The sequence below is a fragment of the Ammospiza caudacuta genome, chromosome 25 (genome assembly GCF_027887145.1).
Source record: "Ammospiza caudacuta isolate bAmmCau1 chromosome 25, bAmmCau1.pri, whole genome shotgun sequence".
In the NCBI taxonomy this organism is placed as follows: domain Eukaryota; kingdom Metazoa; phylum Chordata; class Aves; order Passeriformes; family Passerellidae; genus Ammospiza; species Ammospiza caudacuta.
The window spans coordinates 4,444,960-4,463,957 of NC_080617.1; the positions used below are offsets into that span (position 1 = coordinate 4,444,960).

The following is an 18,998-nucleotide window of genomic DNA, read 5'->3' on the forward strand; positions in this document are numbered from 1 at the left end:
ATAATATAGTATTCTAAAATAATATTTTAGAATACTATGTTATATTATATTATTATAATACTATGTTATAAAAATAAAAATAAATTAGCCTTCTGGGGTCAAAAAATAAAATTAGCTCTTCATGGAGTCAGATGCATCATTCCTGCTTTCATCAAGGCATTCCCTGCAAATACAATAGTCTGGGTCGTCCATTGAAAATTTCTCTGGAGACACAATTTAGACTCAAAAGTATTTTGTGTTAGATCTTTCAAATTTCTTCCAAATGCTTCAATTTCCCGCCCAAAAAGCTGAAAGAGGCAGGAGAATGATGCTAGGTTTTGATGAAATATTTCTCAGAGCCCAGAGTGCATGTGAGGATGAGGGAAGCCAGCCACAGAGGATCCTGAATTCCCCAATTGATTTGAGCTCTGGGGTCAATGAGCTCCTCTCCCTCCTTCCTTCGTTACCTCTTGCTTCCATTAATGGTTTCTCTGCTCTGGAGGCTGTGGCTGCTTTGCAGATTTCTGAATATTTCTCTGTCATTTGAGCTGCACCAGTAGGTTTTTGCTCAGGCCTTGAAGTTCTCCAGCGTGTCATCTTGCCAGGCTCATTGATCTCACCCATTCCCTTTCTTTTTTTCATAGTCTTTCATTGGCAGCCCAAGAAAGTTTTAATCTAATTCCTGAACTCTGGCTTTATCTGACAGAAAGGACCAAGACACCATCCTTTATCCTCCTCTGGTGTGAATCTATAACAAGTTCCAAGGAATAAGCAGCATGGAAAGCCAGGTCTGAGTTCAGCCTGGTTCTTGCTGATTTCCTCTGATTTAGAGAGCAGAGGAGGGTGAGCAGCAAGGAGAGCCCAACCTGGATGAATGAGCAGCAATGCCAGGGTGCAGCCTGAGCAGGACCTGGGGTTCCACACCCCAAACCCAGCCCAGGGAACTGCTGCAGGAAAGTGAAAAAAAACCAGAGAGGAAAGGAGAGCTAATTGGACTGTACCTTGGAGATGGAAAACAGAAGCAAAAAGTGGCACAGCTGTGCCCTGGGTAATGTTTTCCAAAGCCACAGGAGCTGTGGGCTGTGCTTTGTTCATCCTCAGGGATGGTTTTCCCCCAGATCCCTCCCATGCTTGGCACTGCCAGGACCACAGCTCTGCACTGCCACGTGCCCAGGGCAGGTTTCAGTGCCAGGAGGTTCCTGGCAGGGATCTGGGGCCCTTCTCCAAAAAATTCCAACTGTCTGAGCGAGGCCACCCTGGAATGGAGCCACAAACCCTCTCCTTGGGTGGTGGCACATCTGGTGGGGAATTACAGAGGGAAGCATCTCCTGATAGAGGCTGTGGGCTGGGCTCTGAGAAGGGGCTGTTGTGAATCTCCAGGGATTCCAGAAGGAAGCAGAGATGATAATTAATGCCTGGTTCAAAAGCAATTATACCAATTATGTTTTTAATTTAATCTCTGCAAAATTTGGGACTCTCAGAAAATGTAAATAAACAGCTCTAAAAATATTAACATCTCTCCTGTTTAGCATCCTCCCCAGATCCTGGCTAAATGAGCTCATTCCCAGCAGTGTTTTCCTGCCAGTCTTGCGCAGAATTTGCAGAGCTATTCCTTGGAAATTCCCTCAGTCTTGCTCAAGAACTTCAGGGCTATCCATGGAAATTCATCCCCACAGGGATTAAGTTTGTCCACAGCAAACTGCCACCACATTCCAGTGTTCTTCTAGTGCCCTGACTGGGCCAAACTTCTTCTTGTCAGAATGGTGGAAGGTTCTGCTTCTCAGTGACCAAAATCCCATCCTATTCCCATGTGCATTGGTGAGACAATCCCCTGAAATACCAGTTTGTCCCCACTGTTGCTGCAGAATGATTGAGGCTTCTCCTTAATCAACCAAAATGTCATTTTTCCCCACGTTTTCAAACTGTTACATACAAGAGGTTATGTGGGACCCTATCCCATCCCATCCCATCCCATCCCATCCCATCCCATCTCATCCCATCCCACCATCACATGCTCTGGGTGCTGTTGTAGAACATAGTATTGAAAAGATGATCCAAAGTGACCAAAGGCTCTGGGGAAGCCACCTGAGACACCTCAGGAGGACTTGGCTCCCCAGGTCTCTGCTCTCCAAAATGCAGAACACAGATTTACAGCTCTGTGGGTGGCTTGGGCTGAATTTGCCTTTTTCTCTACAAAGCTGTGCACCAGGTCGGCAGCCCCTGCACACTAGAGGCATTGAGACTCCTTTTTTCCAGCTTCTTTAGGTTCTTGTCCTGCCACATCCCAACTAACTGATGCCTTAAGATTTTAGCCTTTATATTTTTCAAATCCTGTGCTGCATTACATATAGAAGTGTTGGTTAACTATCTTCTCATTCTGGTCAGATAAAACAATCACTTTAGGCCTGAAATCCAATCCTCACCCTACACCCTCAGGCCCTGAAAAGTATAAGCTGAAGTGAAATGTGAGGAGCAAACTGGGGGTAATGGACTTCATTACTTGTAGCTGTAATTAAGGATTAACCCCTGCTATGCAAATGGAACAAACTCATAACTGAATGAAAAACTCGTGACCATCTTGGGTGTAGCGTCGGAAGGCTTTGGCTGGCCAGGGTGTATCTATTGAAGGCTTTTAATAAATCCCCACTTTATTCTCTTAATCCTGACTAGTCTCTGTCCTAGGAGCCCCTCAAGGCACCATCAGGAGCTCTGTTTCCCTCTGTGCTGCAGGTTCAGCCCATATGAGTGGTATGATGCCCACCCCTGCAACCCAGGCTCAGACATCGTGGAGAACAACTTCACCCTCCTGAACAGCTTCTGGTTTGGGATGGGAGCACTGATGCAGCAAGGTAAGGCCACCCCCCTGCTCTTAGGGCTTTCTTAATTCAAAATTTGTTTTGGATGCAACCTCCCAGCACCTCCTGGCCCCTGCAGCTCCAAGGAGGAGTACTGCCTTCGTCTCCCTCAGCTGCTTCATTTCCCCACATCCCACAGACTGCAAATTCCTATTTCAGTTAATTCCAACCATTTCTTCCCGAACCAGTTGTGGGGAGGGGCCATGTGTGTTTGCTTTCTGGAGAGGCCCCCCTTTGGAGATTCTCTCCCAAATTTGCCCTAAATTAGGACAAATTTGGTGCCCAACGTGGGGCACTAGAAAAGGGTGAGGATCCAGAACACCTACAGTATATTGATGACATCATTGTGTGGGGGAACACAGCTGTGGAAGTGTTGTCCAGTTTCAGGATCTCTGACCTGGCTCTCTGTCTGTTCTAAATCAACTTTTCCAGCAGACAGGGTCCCTTGCCCTCTGCTCCATCCCCATTTTTCCCTTCCCCTGGTCACTCTGAGCAGTGTGAGATGCCCTGAAGCTCCCCCAGCCTGGAGGAGTTGCCCTGGAGCCTGTGCCCATCAGCACCCCAGGAGAGCTTCCAGTAGTCACAGGGACCCCAGAAATGGGGCAGGGATGGGATTACACCCCTGTGTGTGTGAATGGAATGGAGAGATGCAACGAACAGAATAGATCTGTTCAGAAGGCAGCAGGGAGCCGCTCTGAATAAGGAACGAAATTCAGCTGCGATCTAATTGCAGAAAATCCAGGAATAGAAATAAGTGGAAAATGTCAAACATTTGTCACACTTTAATTTACCATGTATCAGTGGTTACATCCAGAGAGCAAAAGAAGCACAGCCTTGGCTCAGTGGCAGGCACAGAGCTGCTCTGAGCTCCACTGCTGCCTGTAATAGAGATTCCTCCTGGATCTCAGCTGCCCTCGTGGACAGTGACAGTTCCCAGCAAGGCGGTTTAGCAGCATGAATCATCCCTCTTATCAGATGCTGATAAATGAAAAGAGCTATATTCTTTTTAACTCAATTCTGCATCTAAGAAGAAAAATATTTCAAAGCCAGACTGATGTCACAGCATCCAATGCATCAAAGGGCCGGAGATGGAAGAGGGAAGAAGAAGGATCTTGAGGAGAACCAAAGCACCCTCAATATCCAGGACTCCTCCTCTTCCTGGTGTCTCCTCGCTGCACTCTGAAGCAAGGAAAACTACACCCCATGCTCTGCTTTGATGCCACACTGCCTAAAATTGCTTTGCAAAGCCCAATCTTTGTTGCACTTTCCAGGCTGATAAATCCTCTGAGCACAGCTGTTTCAAACCCAAAGCTCTTGCCTGGCTTTAAAAGGTGTTTTGGGTGATTACAAAAATAGCACAACCCATTTAGCCCTTCATGTCTGCTCAATAAAAGTCATTCCAGACCCACTACACCTTTTATGCTGTAACATCTCCTGCTTCCCCATTTCTGACTGGCATTCAAAGCCCTGGACCCTGATAGTGCCTTTCTCTTGGTGTTTGAATTTTTAAAACCTTGTGTATTTGAACACACTCCCCAGAGTGAGTCTTTTGAAAATAATCTGTATAAAAGCAAAGCCCTTTTTAAATGGCAGAACAAAACACTCATAAAAGTTCGTAAATAGCTTGCTATTTAAATCTTATAAAAGCAGCCCAGTTAATTACTTCAGTTTGGATGTTTCCTGTAAATTGGGCACTGTACCCAAGGTCAGTAATCAAGGAAGAGGGTTTTTCTGCAAATGCTACAAAAACCCCACTGATGTCCTCGCATGTAAGATGTCTGGATAATTTGCCTCAAAACCAGTTGGCTTTAATTGTGTGTCTGTAACAGTTTTGACAGTGAAACCTGACCATATATATATATGTATATGAAATATACATATAAATACATAAGATGGGGTTTCCCTCTTTATTTCCTCTGCCCTCCTTCCCCTGTCCCAGGCTTAGAGCTGATGCCCAAAGCCCTGTCTACTGATGTCCTTGCATGTAAGATGTCTGGATAATTTGCCTCAAAACCAGTTGGCTTTAATTGTGTGGCTGTAACAGTTTTGACAGTGAAATCTGAGCATATATACATATACATATATATGTGTGTGTGTGTATATATATGTATGCATATAAAATGTACGTATGGATGTATAAAATTGGTTTTTTCCCTCTATTTCCTCTGTCCTCCTTCCCCTGTCCCCCCCAGGCTCGGAGCTGATGCCCAAAGCCCTGTCTACACGGATCATTGGTGGCATATGGTGGTTCTTCACCCTCATTATCATCTCGTCCTACACGGCCAACCTCGCCGCCTTCCTGACCGTGGAGAGGATGGAGTCCCCCATCGACTCGGCAGATGACTTGGCAAAGCAGACAAAAATAGAGTATGGAGCAGTGAAGGATGGAGCTACCATGACCTTCTTCAAGGTGAGACCAGGCAGAGGCTTTGTGCCTTCCAGGCAGAGATGCCAACGGGAGCCAGGACAAAGATCCAAAGACAGAAACCCTCCCAAGCCGCCCCTGCTGCTCCTCCTTGCTGCTTCTTTCAGTCTCACATCTTGCCCAGACTGAGACTGACACTCACCTGAGTCCCACCAAGGCTAAATCCCTCTCCCTGTTGTTAACTGAAGCCACAGCTTAATTTATACTAAATTAAACTGATTTTACACTTTTGCAGGCTCTACCCAATATTGGCTCGGACACCCTAAAATGCAGCATGTGCCAAAGGGAAGCTTGTATTAAAGCTCTGCAGAAAAATCTTACATTCCTTAAGGCATTTTCCCAATTTCCACATCTGACCCATCCAGCTCCTTCCTTGCCCCATGGAGCCCCCAGGCTGAGCCAGCCAGCCTTCAGGGACAGAGGAGAGCCAAATGAAACCCACAGCTGGACAGATGTTGCAAAGTGCCCTCCCTGACCTGTATTTTTTACAGCTGAAATATCTTCCCTGTCCTTCAGGTATTCATATCAATGTAATCCAGTTTTATTAACCTCTGAGATCCAGGGCAAGGTAACACTACCAGTGCATCACAATCCAATTGCATTAATTTCGTCTATTTAAAGCATAATTAAATTCAGAAGTCAGTCAGATTCCACCGTAGCCTCAAAAATAGAAAGAAACTGAGAGATGTAAAATGACCTTTAAAACCACTGCTGGCCTGTAAAAACCCAATTTGAAAAGAGAGAGAATAAAGGGATAGAAATGAAGGGTGATTAAGGAATTATCACCCTGGCAAGGAAAGAGGCCCAAAGGAAGATCCCAGGCTTTGGCTCAGGAATGGGAGCTGGCTCCCCCTCACCTCTGGCTCCTTCCCCCTCCACCACCCTAATGCAGAAGGAAATCCATGTGACTAGCACAGTTCAGCCTTTACCAAGCAGTTTGTGCCTGGTGCTGCAAGATCTGAGCAGGCACAGGGTGATGGCAGCTTGATGAGGCCTCAGCAGTTTAATTGGCAAGACTCATTAAAGGAAGGCAATGTGCTGGATTTTAATAATAGAGGGAGCATTGTTCCCATGCAACTTCTGACTCTGATCTGGCTGAGAAGGCACTGTCCTCCCTAGATGTGTGTCCTGACTCTGACAGGCAGCAGCAGAGGTTGATAAAGAGCCACAGAGGGGGTGGTTTGCAGTTGATAAAGAGCCACAGAGGGGGTGGTTGGATCTTTAGTGATTCTGGGAATGCCCAGCTTGCCTCCTGCCATGGAGCTGCAGTTCTGTCCATGGCACAGGCAGATGTGTGGTGGTGTTTTCCAAAGCCAAATAACCCTGGAACAACCAGCAGGGCTGTAACTGTGTGCTTTGACTGCGCCTTCCAATACGAGTTTTATATGGGAATAAAAGGAAACTGTCTCTTTTAACAATCATCAGGACACAGTATATTTATTGCTTCATATCATTATCCATCAGAATCATACTTCAGGCTTCTAACTGCAGTGGCATGGTTTATTGATGCAGAGCATTTTCCTTTCCCTTTTTATTATCACTGTTGTATGGAGATGAATTCTCAGGAATGTCTCTCCTGACAAGCATTTCCATTACTGGAGCAGTGGGAGCTCCCACGTGGGGAGCTCTGCTCACTGGTCCTTCCTGTGCAGAGGGATTTGGGACAGACAGGATTTCTCCCTGCTCCAGCAAGGGCTTTGTTCTCACCTGGGTCATTCCTGTGGTGGGTTTGGTTCAGCTGCTCTGTCAGTGCCACCTCCATGGGGACACCTGTCACACACAGAGCTCCAGGTGCCAGCTGAGCATCCACCCTCCCACTGGAAGAACAGCACCTGGCTTCCCTCCCTTCTCTGCCCTGCCCCAGGGGTTCCAGCAGAGACAACCCACATCAGCCAGGGCTCCTGAATCATTCCTGCAGAGCCTGAGCACCCCAGCAGCTCTGGACACTCTGTCAGTGCCTGAGCAGCTCTGGACACCCCATCCCAGCTCTGATCCCACCATCCCAGCAGCTCTGGACACCCCATCCCAGCTCTGATCCCACCATCCCAGCAGCTCTGGACACCCCATCCCAGCTCTGATCCCACCATCCCAGCAGCTCTGGACACACCATCCCAGCTCTGATCCCACCATCCCAGCAGCTCTGGACACACCATCCCAGCTCTGATCCCACCATCCCAGCAGCTCTGGACACACCATCCCAGCTCTGATCCCACCATCCCAGCAGCTCTGAACACACTGTCACGGCTGGGACAAAAGGCTGATGGCAGCACACCCATGAGGATCTCACCTGCTCTGTGGATTACCTATATATTTAGTATACTTTAGTATATTTATTATATTATTTATCTATATATTTTAATATATATTTTAGTATATTTAGCTATAATTGGCCCAAATTGCTGCCTACCTCCTTGTGTGGCCGTTCCCCAAATTCACTCCCATCACAGCAGCTCCTTCCTTTCTCCCTGTTGAATCAGCTGCAAGCTGCTCCCACCAGCCCTGAGCACCCCTGGGCCCTGCAGCCCCTCTGTCAGAGCCCATCCTGTCCATGCTGGATCCCCCCAGGAGTGCAGGAGGAGAGCAGCACCCTGATCCTGAGAATGGACAATGGGAGGAAGAGGAAGAGGAAGGCAGACACCTTGCACAGTGTTCCATGAGATGGATCCCAAAGCACTGAGCTGTGCTCAGGCCTGAGAGCTTGTGCAGAGCTCACCAGGGACACTGCAGAAGTTCCAAAAGGAGGTTCTAAATGCAAGTTCCAAATAGAAGTTCCAAATGGAAGTTCCAAATGGAACCAAGACCCCTCTGGAACAGCCCCACAGTGAGGGATTCTGCTCCCACAAAATTTGGCCCCATGCAGCCAAACAAACCAAGAGATTGAAGAAGAGAGAGCTTTATTGGCACATTCTGAGTTCATGGAAAGAACTTTTGAGAAGCTCTTTACTCCCTGGCAATGCAGATTGAGTTACAGGAATAAACACTGATCAATTAATTTGGGAACAACATCTAGAGTTCATTATAACTCATAAATCCTTCCCACCCTGCAGAGGATGCTGCCTCTCTGAATGTAAGGCCAGATCTCATGTGCAGTTTGGAGTCTGGCTGTGAGTGTGTGTACACAGATACTCATACAGAAATGTTAAATCCTCAAGACTAAGTATCTTCACTTGGTGGAAATCAATTTATTTTTTTCATACAGGCTGGAATTGAAAATCTTAAGCCTGAAAGTTCCTTTCTTGCCAATTTGGCTGATAAAAAAGTGTATATGTCTTGGCAAGATGCCTGGTAGGGGCTCCTCTAAACGATTCCATTAATTGATTTGGGTGGCTGGCCCTGCAGAACTGCTTATTAAAGGTGGCTCCTGAGCTGTGACTCTGAAGAATGAACTCGGAGGCGTTCTCGGTGTCGCTGCCTTCACAGGGGCTGGCACTCTGCTTTCACACACACATCTCATTTAGCTCCAACACGGGCTGATTAAGATGCAGAGCACAACAGAGCAGATTCTGGTGTTATTTATCCTGAATAAATCAAGGAGAAGCTCCACTCATGTGAGCAGGAGTGAGACTCGAGCCCGCCGTGTGAGCCACTGTGACGGTGTTCACAGGGGGTTCTTGGATTGGGAAAGAGATGAGGATCTGACTCCATGTTTCAGAAGGCTGATTTATTATTTTATTATATATATTACATTAAAACTATACTAAAAGAATAGAAGAAAGGATTTCATCAAAAGATTAGCTAAGAATAGAATAAGAAGGATAGATAACAAAGGTTTGTGGCTCTGCTCTCTGTCCAAGCCAGCTGAATGTGATTGGCCATTAATTACAAACATCCAACATGGGCCAATCACAAATCCACCTGTTGCATTCCACAGCAGCAGATAACCATTGCCTACACTTTGTTCCTGAGGCCTCTCAGCTTCTCAGGAGGAAAAAATCCCAAGGAGAGGATTTTTCATAAAAGATGTCTGTGACAAGCCACGGCTGCAGCAGCAGCAGCCCTTGATAATTACCAATATCTCCATCATTCCAAACATCTCGGGGCTCCTGACACAGGAACTTCTCTGCCATTGTCAGATCATTTGTCTTAATGCTTCAGAGCACCCAAGCAGCTCCTCATCTACCTTTGGCAGCAAAGCTGTCACTGAATGGGACCTGGGGACATTTCAGAGGATGTGGGGGCACAGGAGGGTCCCTTTACCACAACCATGAGATTTGCTTCTTTTATGAGCCCACAAAAAAGTAAATGGTGAATCTCTTGAGAAGAAATTAGCACCCAGCCACAAAACAGCAAATACCAGATCAGACCAGCAACTAACCCCAGTTTTTAAAGTTAACCTATGGTAAAATCATGGTAAAAGGTACACACAAATAAAGAACACAGAAAAAAAAAAAAACTACCAGCAAAATAAACACAATTTAAGCCATTCTTTATTACTAAATTACTACTAAGATGGTTTTGCTTATTTCTGTGCTGCAGCCCTGGCTGACAACACACAAATTCCCATCAATGAGCAAGAGCTTTGCAGTGTGGCCCAAGTATTTGAGAGGAGGAAGGGGAGAAATGAACTTTTCCTTCAACTGCAAAACATGTTCTGTGGCTTAATTGTGTGTGAGCTCGAGCAGGGCCACTCCTGCCCTCGCTGCTCCTGTGATTGGGGATTGATGACCAACATCACTCCCACAGCTGCTTCTGGGTTTGTAGCAAACCATCACCCTGTGAGGGCTGGGAATTACAGATGGGCAATTTTCCCTTGGAAAAGCAGTTTTCTCATCGGGTTTGAGAGCCTGAGGCTGCCCTGAACAGGGCTGGGTGTGAGCTGGCCTGGCAGCACCAAATGGCCTCCTGGAGGGACCCCCAGCTCCTCTGCCCTGCTGGGTATCTGTCGCAGACAACTTTTATGAAAAATCCTTTACTTAGGATTTTTCCTCCTGAGAAGCTGAGAGGCCTCAGGAACAAAATGTAAACAATTATTATCTGCTGCTGTGGAATGCAACAGGTGGATCTGTGATTGGTATCATAGAGTTGTTTCTAATTAATGGCCAATCACAGTCAGCTGGCTTAGACTCTCTGTCCAAGATGGAAGCTTTTGTTATCATTCCTTTCTATTCTTAGCCAGCCTTCTGATGAAACCTTTTATTCTATTCTTTTAGTATAGTTTTAATGTAATATATATCATAAAATAATAAATCAGCCTTCTGGAACATGGAGTCAAATCCTCCTCTCTTCCCTCATCCTGAGACCCCTGTGAACACCATCACAGGTCTCAGCCCTGAGCCCAGATCTCTGTCCCAGCTCTCTTTGGGCACAGTGAGCAGTGACAGCAGTGACAGAAGTGACAGCAGTGACAGCAGTGAGAGCAGCTCCATCCTCCCTGCCAGCCCTTCCCAGGTGTGCCCCAGCTGCTGCAGGTGTGCTCCACCCCTGGCAGGGCTGAGCTGGGCTCAAAGCAGCAAAGCCACAAGTGACAAATCCGGGCTCTTCCTGGCATCCCAAACACAATTAAGTCCCTTCAAGCTGGTCAGGAATAGTGATTTAAGAGAAGAAGAGAAAAGTGGTTTTTCTCTTCCAGGGAGCCCTGTCTTGTGTAATTTCAGTTGCCTGAAGAGGTCCAGTGCCTCATGCAAGTCCCATTATTTCACTAAATGCAGCCTATTGATTTTTTGCCAGTTTATTTTGCTCTGTGCTCTAAACTGGGAGAACACTGATGTTAAAAGCTCTGTGTCAACACTCAAGGAGCATTAAATGCAGAAAGAGAAGAAGAGAGAGAGAGAGCCAAGGAACCCAGAGGCCTCTGATGTGAACTATATAAATGTTAAACAAGTCCTTATCAGCCAGCCGAGCACACGATTCATTTCAATTACCCATTGTAATGTACAGATATTTAATAATCCTTTTGGAGGCTGCATTTCTTGCTGCTCTTTGAGGTTTGATAGATGCCACAAATCTACCTTACAGGCACTGGTCCAGATTTTCAGGCGAGGGAGATTATCCTGACTCTTGAATGAAGTTTGCTCCAGCACATCCACTGCTGAGCATTCATCAAGTGGATTATAACGAGCATAAGCTTTAATGGAGAAGCAATGAATCCCTGAGTATTTCAGTCAGGAGAAGGGGCTCACAGGGTTAAAGGCAGAGGAACAGCCTTTGTTTGAACAGCACTGCACTACTCAGCTTCGGGGTGATGAGCTTTTGTTTAACTTTGGCTAAACACACTGGAATAAAGGAGGTGGATGGGTAAAACACTTGGAAAACGAAGCATTACAAGGGACTTTCAGCTGCCTCACCATTATTTATTATGGTTTTATCAGAAGAACCTTATGCTGGCACATTTTGGGTGATACTGACAAAATGATGGGGAGCTGTGGCAGCAGCGGTTGGGCTGGGCTTGGGCTCCATCTCCTGCTTTCTCATGGAAGGACAGAGACCTGTGGAGAGATAAACGAGGCTGAAATCACAGCTCTGCAGCAGCCACTCCTCGTGCAGCAGCTGCTGAGAAGCCACCCTGATTCCAGACACAGCACAGGGAATTATCTGCCCCCTGACTTATCAGCCAGCTCCAGGCTCACCAAGCAGCACAGGGGACGAAGAGGTTTGCCTGCCTAAGCTGCTTCTTATGAAATAAGGAGGCAAAAACAGATCCAGGAAAAACAAGAAACGGGGCAGGAAGAAGAACTGTGCATAAAGGAGCTGGCAGCAGTGGGAATATCCAAATGTGAATATCCAAGTGTTGTCCCAGGTCTGGTCTGAGGGAGAAGCACTGACCCACAGGAGCACTGGGACCAGCAAAGGGACAAGAGAACACTGCTCTGCCTGTCTGGGAAATCTTCCTGAACTAAAGCCAGTTCTGACCACAGTCTAGTCTAGTGGGAGGTGTCCCTGCCCATGGTAGGGGGGACAGGATGAGCTTTAAGGATGTGTTTTTTTCCCATCACAAACCATTCTGTGATTCTGAGATTCTGTGCCTTTCATGATGACTGACAGGGACAACTCAGAAAGTGCTCTTAGATAAATGGTACTTTTCAAATGTTATGGCAAGACAAAAAATAACCATATTTCTTCTCACTCAACACATTTTCTGTAAGGAAAAAAAAAACATTCACATGAATAGCAAGCTAGAAAACATATTCCATCCTTTGCAACAGAATGTCTGCTGATAGTGGAAGAATATCCATGTTTATTTTTAGCCGTAAGACAATCTTCTTGAATATCTCTGTGCTTCTGTTTACGTGGGTACGTTAAATCTGTTTGGCAGTTGCACATATCTCAGAGGAGACTCATTTCCTTGCCATGCTTGAGGAAAGACAAAAATATCAGAGTGTGTGTAGAGAAAACCACGTCCTCCAAAACTCTCTGTTCTTTCTGCATGCAGAAACATTACAGGGTAAACAAATGCTGGGTAGGAAGTGAACACATTTAAGCAGATTTAAGTGAATACATTTAAGCCAATGGACTGGGAGTTAAGAGGGCCTGCAGGGCTTTGTGCAGGTTCAGTTCCACCTCAGGACCTAAAGCACATGCACAGTGGGGTGTTTGCTGCCACCCTTGTGTCTCTTTAAGGCAACATAAATCCAAACAATGCTGGACAGTGAAGGGATTTAAGACAAAGTAAAATTCATGGTTTCTCCGTTGTGTGATCTGCTCTCAACTATTATTATTATTATTATTATTTACTGAAAAGATACCAGCTTTCAGCAAATGGAGAATTCATTCTTATTTTGATGATGGGGGGCTATCGTTTTACCAGAAATCCAAAATCTCCACTTTTGAAAAAATGTGGGCATTCATGAGCAGCAAACCCACGGCCCTGGTCAAGAACAACGAGGAGGGGATCCAGCGAACCCTGACAGCTGATTATGCTCTGCTGATGGAGTCCACCACCATCGAGTACATCACCCAGAGGAACTGCAACCTCACCCAGATCGGGGGGCTCATCGACACCAAAGGCTATGGCATTGGGACACCCATGGGTAAGTGACAGTTCTGCAGTGACCCCAGGGGGGGCTGGTCAGCACAAACACAACACAGGTGATTGTTGGATTGTGATTTCAGCATTTACCTCAGAAACCTGGTTCCTCCCATGATAATTCCCTCCCAGGTGTGTCAGTCCCCTCTCCTTTCCCCTCCCAGCACTGTCTGTCACTCCTGGCATTCCAGAAGGCATTGAGTGATTGGCAGATCCAAAGGATGCCCTCTACCCCTGGGGGCATTGGGCCATCCAGGTGTCCTTTGTCCCTTTGTCCCTCCCCTCCTGTCCCTGCTTGGTGGCTCCCTGCCCCTTCCCTGCCCCTCTCCCCGGGTTCAAAGGAGCAGCAACCACGGGCTCAGGGAGTTCTGCTGGAGCTGGTGCTGCATTCAGAGGCCTGTGGGCCAGAATAAAGCTCTGCATCCAAACCCTCCATCAGAACAGACTCCTTTCCTTCACCATCGCCTTAAAGCTTCTCTGCCAGAGGGAAACCTGAGGAGCAGCCCCTGTTATGGGGGGAAGCTCCATCCCAGCACCACCAGAGCTCCTGCAGGCCTGGACTTGTCCCCACGGGCCCAGCTGCAGTACCCAGCCAGCCCAAAGTGTCTGTGGGGTGAAACACCACACACCGAGCCAGCCCAAAGTGTCTGTGGGGTGAAACACCACACACCCAGCCAGCCCAAAGTGTCTGTGGGGTGAAACACCACACACCCACCAGGCCAAAAGTGTCTGTGGGGTGAAACACCACACACCCAGCCAGCCCAAAGTGTCTCTGGGTGAAACACCACAGTGCTGCTGTTTGGTTCAGCGGCAAGGCGAGAGAAGCTCAGGCAGGTCCCATCTGGCTATATTGGTAAATATTCCAATAGGTGATTAAGATAATCCACTCCAAGCAGCAAATTTCCAAATACCACTGTCTGCCCATTGAAGAGAGGTCTGAACTGTGCTGTTTAACACAGACACGATCCCTGCTGGGTGGGGTTTTTGTCCCCCTTTCCCTCTGTATATAATACTGTCCCCACCCCCAGGGTCACCGTACAGGGACAAGATCACCATCGCCATCCTGCAGCTCCAGGAGGAGGACAAGCTGCACGTCATGAAGGAGAAGTGGTGGCGGGGGAATGGCTGCCCTGAGGATGAGAACAAGGAGGCCAGTGCTCTGGGTGTTCAAAACATTGGAGGGATCTTCATTGTCCTGGCAGCAGGCCTGGTGCTGTCTGTCTTCGTGGCCATGGTGGAGTTCATCTACAAGCTGCGCAAAACGGCGGAGAGAGAGCAGGTACTGACTGATTCCCCTGATTCTCTGTGTCCCCTTAGCCCAGCTGTGCATGCTGACCCCAGAGACAGGCAGGGAGAGGGCAGAGGGATCCAGCCTGGCACCCATAAAATGCCATCCCCACAGGCTCACTGGGCTGTCCCTCTGATGGCCTCCACTCAGGGGAAAGTCACGTCTGCTCTGATCAGAGTCTGCTGCTGCTGCAGCCAGAGCAGGACACATTGGTAGGGTGGTTTAGAGCAAGCTGACAAATAAATCATTAAATCATAGGCAGAAGTCCCTAGGAGGGGTGTTTCTCAGCTGTTTCACCCTCTTGAAATCACCTTGCACGCTCCAGGTGTGACTACCCATGCCTTCTCCCCAGTTCTGTTCAAAGAGGAACAAGTCAGGGCTCACCAGGAAGCCTCACACTGTCTCACAACTCAGCCACACTCACAGACACAGCCCATCATTGCTGATCAGTGTTCAGGAGAAAACAGAACTGCTTTTATGTCCTTCCCCTGCCCTGGGTGTCCCAGTGCAGTAAGTGGAACATGCACTTGTGTGCATGAACAGAAATCAAAGCCAGCTGCCCTCATGATGGACTAGACAGAGAAAGGAAAGCTGCCCAGTAGCAGGAGCTCCTCTAAAATCTCTAAATTCCTTAAAGTTTATGTCTCATCATCATCCCCACTGTCCCAAATAAAATGGGAGAGCAGTGGCTGACGGGCTATGGAGCATTACAGTTCCACACTAACAAATAGAAGAATTACAAATATCTGAAAATTATAAAAGCTGGAATGCTAAGGCATCACCCCCACTGTCCCAAATAAAATGGGAGAACAGTGGCTGACAGGCTATGGAGCTTTACAGTTACACATTAACAAATTGCTGAAAAATATAAGAGCTAAAATGCTAAGGCATCATCCCCACTGTCCCAAATGAAATGGGAGAACAGTGGCTGACAGGCACTTTACAGTTCCACACTAACAAATAGCAGAATTACAAATATCTGAAAAATATAAGAGCTGAAATGCTAAGGCATTACCCTCACTGTCCCCAATAAAATGGGAGAACAGTGGCTAACGGGCTATGGAGCTTTAAAGTTACACATTAACAAATTGCAGGATTTTTTTTTTAAAAAGAGCTAAAATGCAAAGGTATCACCTCCACTGTCCCCAATGAGACAACAGTGGATGACAGGCTATGGAGCTTTACAGTTCTGCACTGACAAGTTGCAGGATTACAAATATCTAAAAATTGTAAGTAACTGTGTTACTTGCTGATCATTCTAGACTGATGTAAATACAATTTCCAAAAAATAAAAGAAATCTGAAAGTTATAAGAGCTGAAATGCTAAGGCATCATCCCCACTGTCCCGAGTAAAATGGGAAAACAGTGGCTGAGAGGCGCTTTACAGTTCCACACTAACAAACTGCAGGATTACAAATATCTGAAAGATGTAAGAGCTAAAATGCTAAATGCTAGGCCATCACCCTCGCTGTCCCCAATAAAATGGGAGAACAGTGGCTGATGAGCTTTACAGTTCCACACTAACAAATAGCAGAATTACAAATATCTGAAAAATATAAGAGCCGAAATGCTAAGGGATTAAGGCATTACCCTCACTGTCCCCAGTAAAATGGGAGAACAGCGGCTGATGAGCTTTACAGTTCCACGCTAACAAGTTGCAGGATTACAAAAGCAAATGATAAAAGCTGAAATGCTAAGGCATCACCCCCACTGTCCCCAGCGCTCCTTCTGCAGCGCCATGGCCGACGAGATCCGGCTGTCTCTCACCTGCCAGCGCCGGGTCAAGCACAAGCCCCAGCCCCCTGTGATGGTGAAGACGGACGCCGTGATCAACATGCACACCTTCAACGACCGCCGGCTGCCCGGCAAGGACAGCATGACCTGCAACACCGGACTGGCACCTGTGTTCCCCTAGGGAATGGCACTGGGGCGGGTGGGAGGGAAGGAATGGCGGCAGACACGGCTGGATGCACCCTGAACTAGGGAAGAATGGATTAAAAAACGTGAGAGAAAAAAAAAAAAAAAAGAAAAAAAAAAGCCTGGTTTGTTCATTTCGAGAACAAGGCCTTTGCAAGCCAGCTGCATCCGTCACCGCAGAGGAGCCAGAACTTCCAAGCACGGACAGTAACGTGGGTCTTGGGGCTTTTTGCGTTTGTTTTGTTACTTTTCATTCCTTTTATTTTTTTTAATGCTTCGATCCTCCAGGCCTCATGGAGTCCAACCACCACCCAGGAGTCTGATGTTTACACACTGCAAACAGGCGGAGGTGAAGCAGAATTGAGCCAACCCCGAGCGGGTGAGGAGGAGCCGCGAGCGTGGCTCCATCAGCACGGCAATAAACAGGAACACTCGGTCACGTGTGAGCACCTGGCCCACACCGACACACACAGCACATTTTTGGAATGGGAGAGGAATCTGGGAAGCCCCAGGATGGGGGAGGCTGTGCTTGCCCCAGAGCAGCTGGCGGTCGCCCTCACCTCGCGGCTGTGCTGGCCGCAGCCCCCCGGAGCAGGACAGCCACGTGGCAGCAGCGTGGTGGCACAAGGTGACACAAGTTCCTCAGCAGATCCAGGGCAGCTGGCTGGGAAGGGGAAGGTGAGCCTGAAATGTACCCAAGCTCTGGGCCAGGGAGGGCACAGCGTGGCATGCACAGGACATCCTGCACCTCCGAGTGACAGTACCCACGCTCCCCGAGCCAAGCTGCAGCCCAGGGTGACGCCGTGATCTCCAGGTCCTCAGCTCTGTCTCTGCTCTTCCTGCAAAGCTCAGTCTCTCCTGCAGAGAAGCATAGGAAGCAACCATGTCCACAGGCTCCAGCAGCAGCAGCAGGAGCAGGAGGAGAGCTGCTTCCAAGAGCCAAAAGTACGGATTTCCATGAAATTCAGCAGTGCTGAACTGCAGCTCCACACTGGGAGGGACTGTGGGTCTGGTTGAGGACTAAAAGCTCTTCATGGCATCAAGGACCTGAAAGATGAATCTCCGCCAGAGCTGACCTGGGAGAAGCAGAGCCAAGCCTGGGATTCCTCCTGCTCTGACCATGAACTGCCACCCCTCAGGCAGCCTCTCCATGGGATTTAAGCAAACACACACTAAAATGTTTTTAGGAAATCTTCCATGAATTGACTTCTTATTTTCAGGTTGCTTAACCCAGAAGGTTGGTCCTGCAGATGAATTTAGGCAGAATTACCAAAGACCCCTCTGTTGACCTAAGGTAACACTCGAGTTACTTCCCTCAGCTCCATCCCTGCCAGGGACCTGGCAGCCAGTGGGATTCATTCAAACAATCAAACAAATGGAAATTCCTCTGCCCACCATAACCCAGGATGTCACACATGTGATGCAAAGGTGCTTAAAGGCTCTGGTTTAACCACTGGTGGTGTAGAAAACAGCAACACCCTTCCCCTGCAGGGATAAGAGGGACAGAGACCCTGCAGGACCCCACCTGTGTGGAGGACAGGGATGGAGCAGTGCCCAAGCCCTGGCTCAGAGGGTGCTGAGACCACCACAGCCCTCCTGAGCTGCACAGCCATTCTGGAAAGTTTATCCTTGCCCAAAGGAACAAACCTGACTGATTTTGGATTTTTCCCCACCTCTCCCTCTCCATGCTCAGTTGGGAAGGTTGTCTCCAGCTGAGCAGAATTAGCAGATCAGCTCAAGGGGGAAGAGCTGCTCCCCGACCCCGCCATGGAACACAGTTTGTCCTTATTTTGCTTCTTCTATGATGTAAAGAAACAACAGAGTGACCCCAAGAAAAGCCAGGTGATTTGTCATATTTTGACTCAAGTAAAGATATGCAAAGATTTTACATTCATTTTCACCTTTTCACAAAAACCATGAAAAATTAGGGATGAAAGTTGCCAATTGCAGATTCTTACTAGTTTGCTGCACAAATACCTTGAGCAGAGGACAAGCTGAAGTGTGGGGCAGCTTCCCAAAGCTAATGACATGCTTTCTGTATTCCTTTGCAAATCCTTAGGCTTCTTAGAGCAGTAGATTTTATGTTTTCCTTGCAGATTTCTAAGCTCTAAAATAAAAAAGCAGAGATGCAAACAAAGCCTGAAACTGGCTTTAAATGTCCAGAGAGTAAAATACCACAGAAATCAGCATTCGTTTTGCTTCTTGGCAGATTTTTTAATAAATAAATAAATATTGCTAACACCACAAACCCCATTTATTTATTGACACCAGCCTGATTTGATTTTACTCACAAATGTAACAGGTGAGCATCTGGAATTACTGGTGTACAAACCCTTTTCCTCCCATCCCCACACCCCTAAATCAGCCACGAACTGCAGCCAAATTCCCGCATCTACACCACGGCTTTGTGCTGATCTCTTGGAACGCTTGGCATCCAACAAGGGAATGTTCTGCAGCACCCAAAAAACGCAGAGGGACCCCAGGCTGGTGCAGAGCCTTGCCCCTGGCCCCGCTCACTGTGACCCGAGGGGAAATGCAGGATTTCAGCCCCAGCCTTCCTGCGGGACCAGG

The 18,998-nt window shown here is 47.5% G+C and overlaps 1 protein-coding gene across 1 annotated transcript in view; it reads left to right on the plus strand.

The window, feature by feature from the left end:
• Positions 1-16,437, plus strand: part of GRIK3 (glutamate ionotropic receptor kainate type subunit 3) — a 126,029-nt gene extending 109,592 nt beyond the window's left edge. Inside the window, exons 12-16 of the mRNA XM_058819929.1 lie at positions 2,710-2,828; positions 5,027-5,244; positions 13,004-13,226; positions 14,251-14,501; positions 16,231-16,437. Coding sequence (XP_058675912.1) covers positions 2,710-2,828; positions 5,027-5,244; positions 13,004-13,226; positions 14,251-14,501; positions 16,231-16,425 — 1,006 coding nt within the window. The 3' untranslated portion in view covers positions 16,426-16,437. The remainder of the gene's footprint in view (positions 1-2,709; positions 2,829-5,026; positions 5,245-13,003; positions 13,227-14,250; positions 14,502-16,230) is intronic.
• Positions 16,438-18,998: the final 2,561 nt, after the last annotated feature.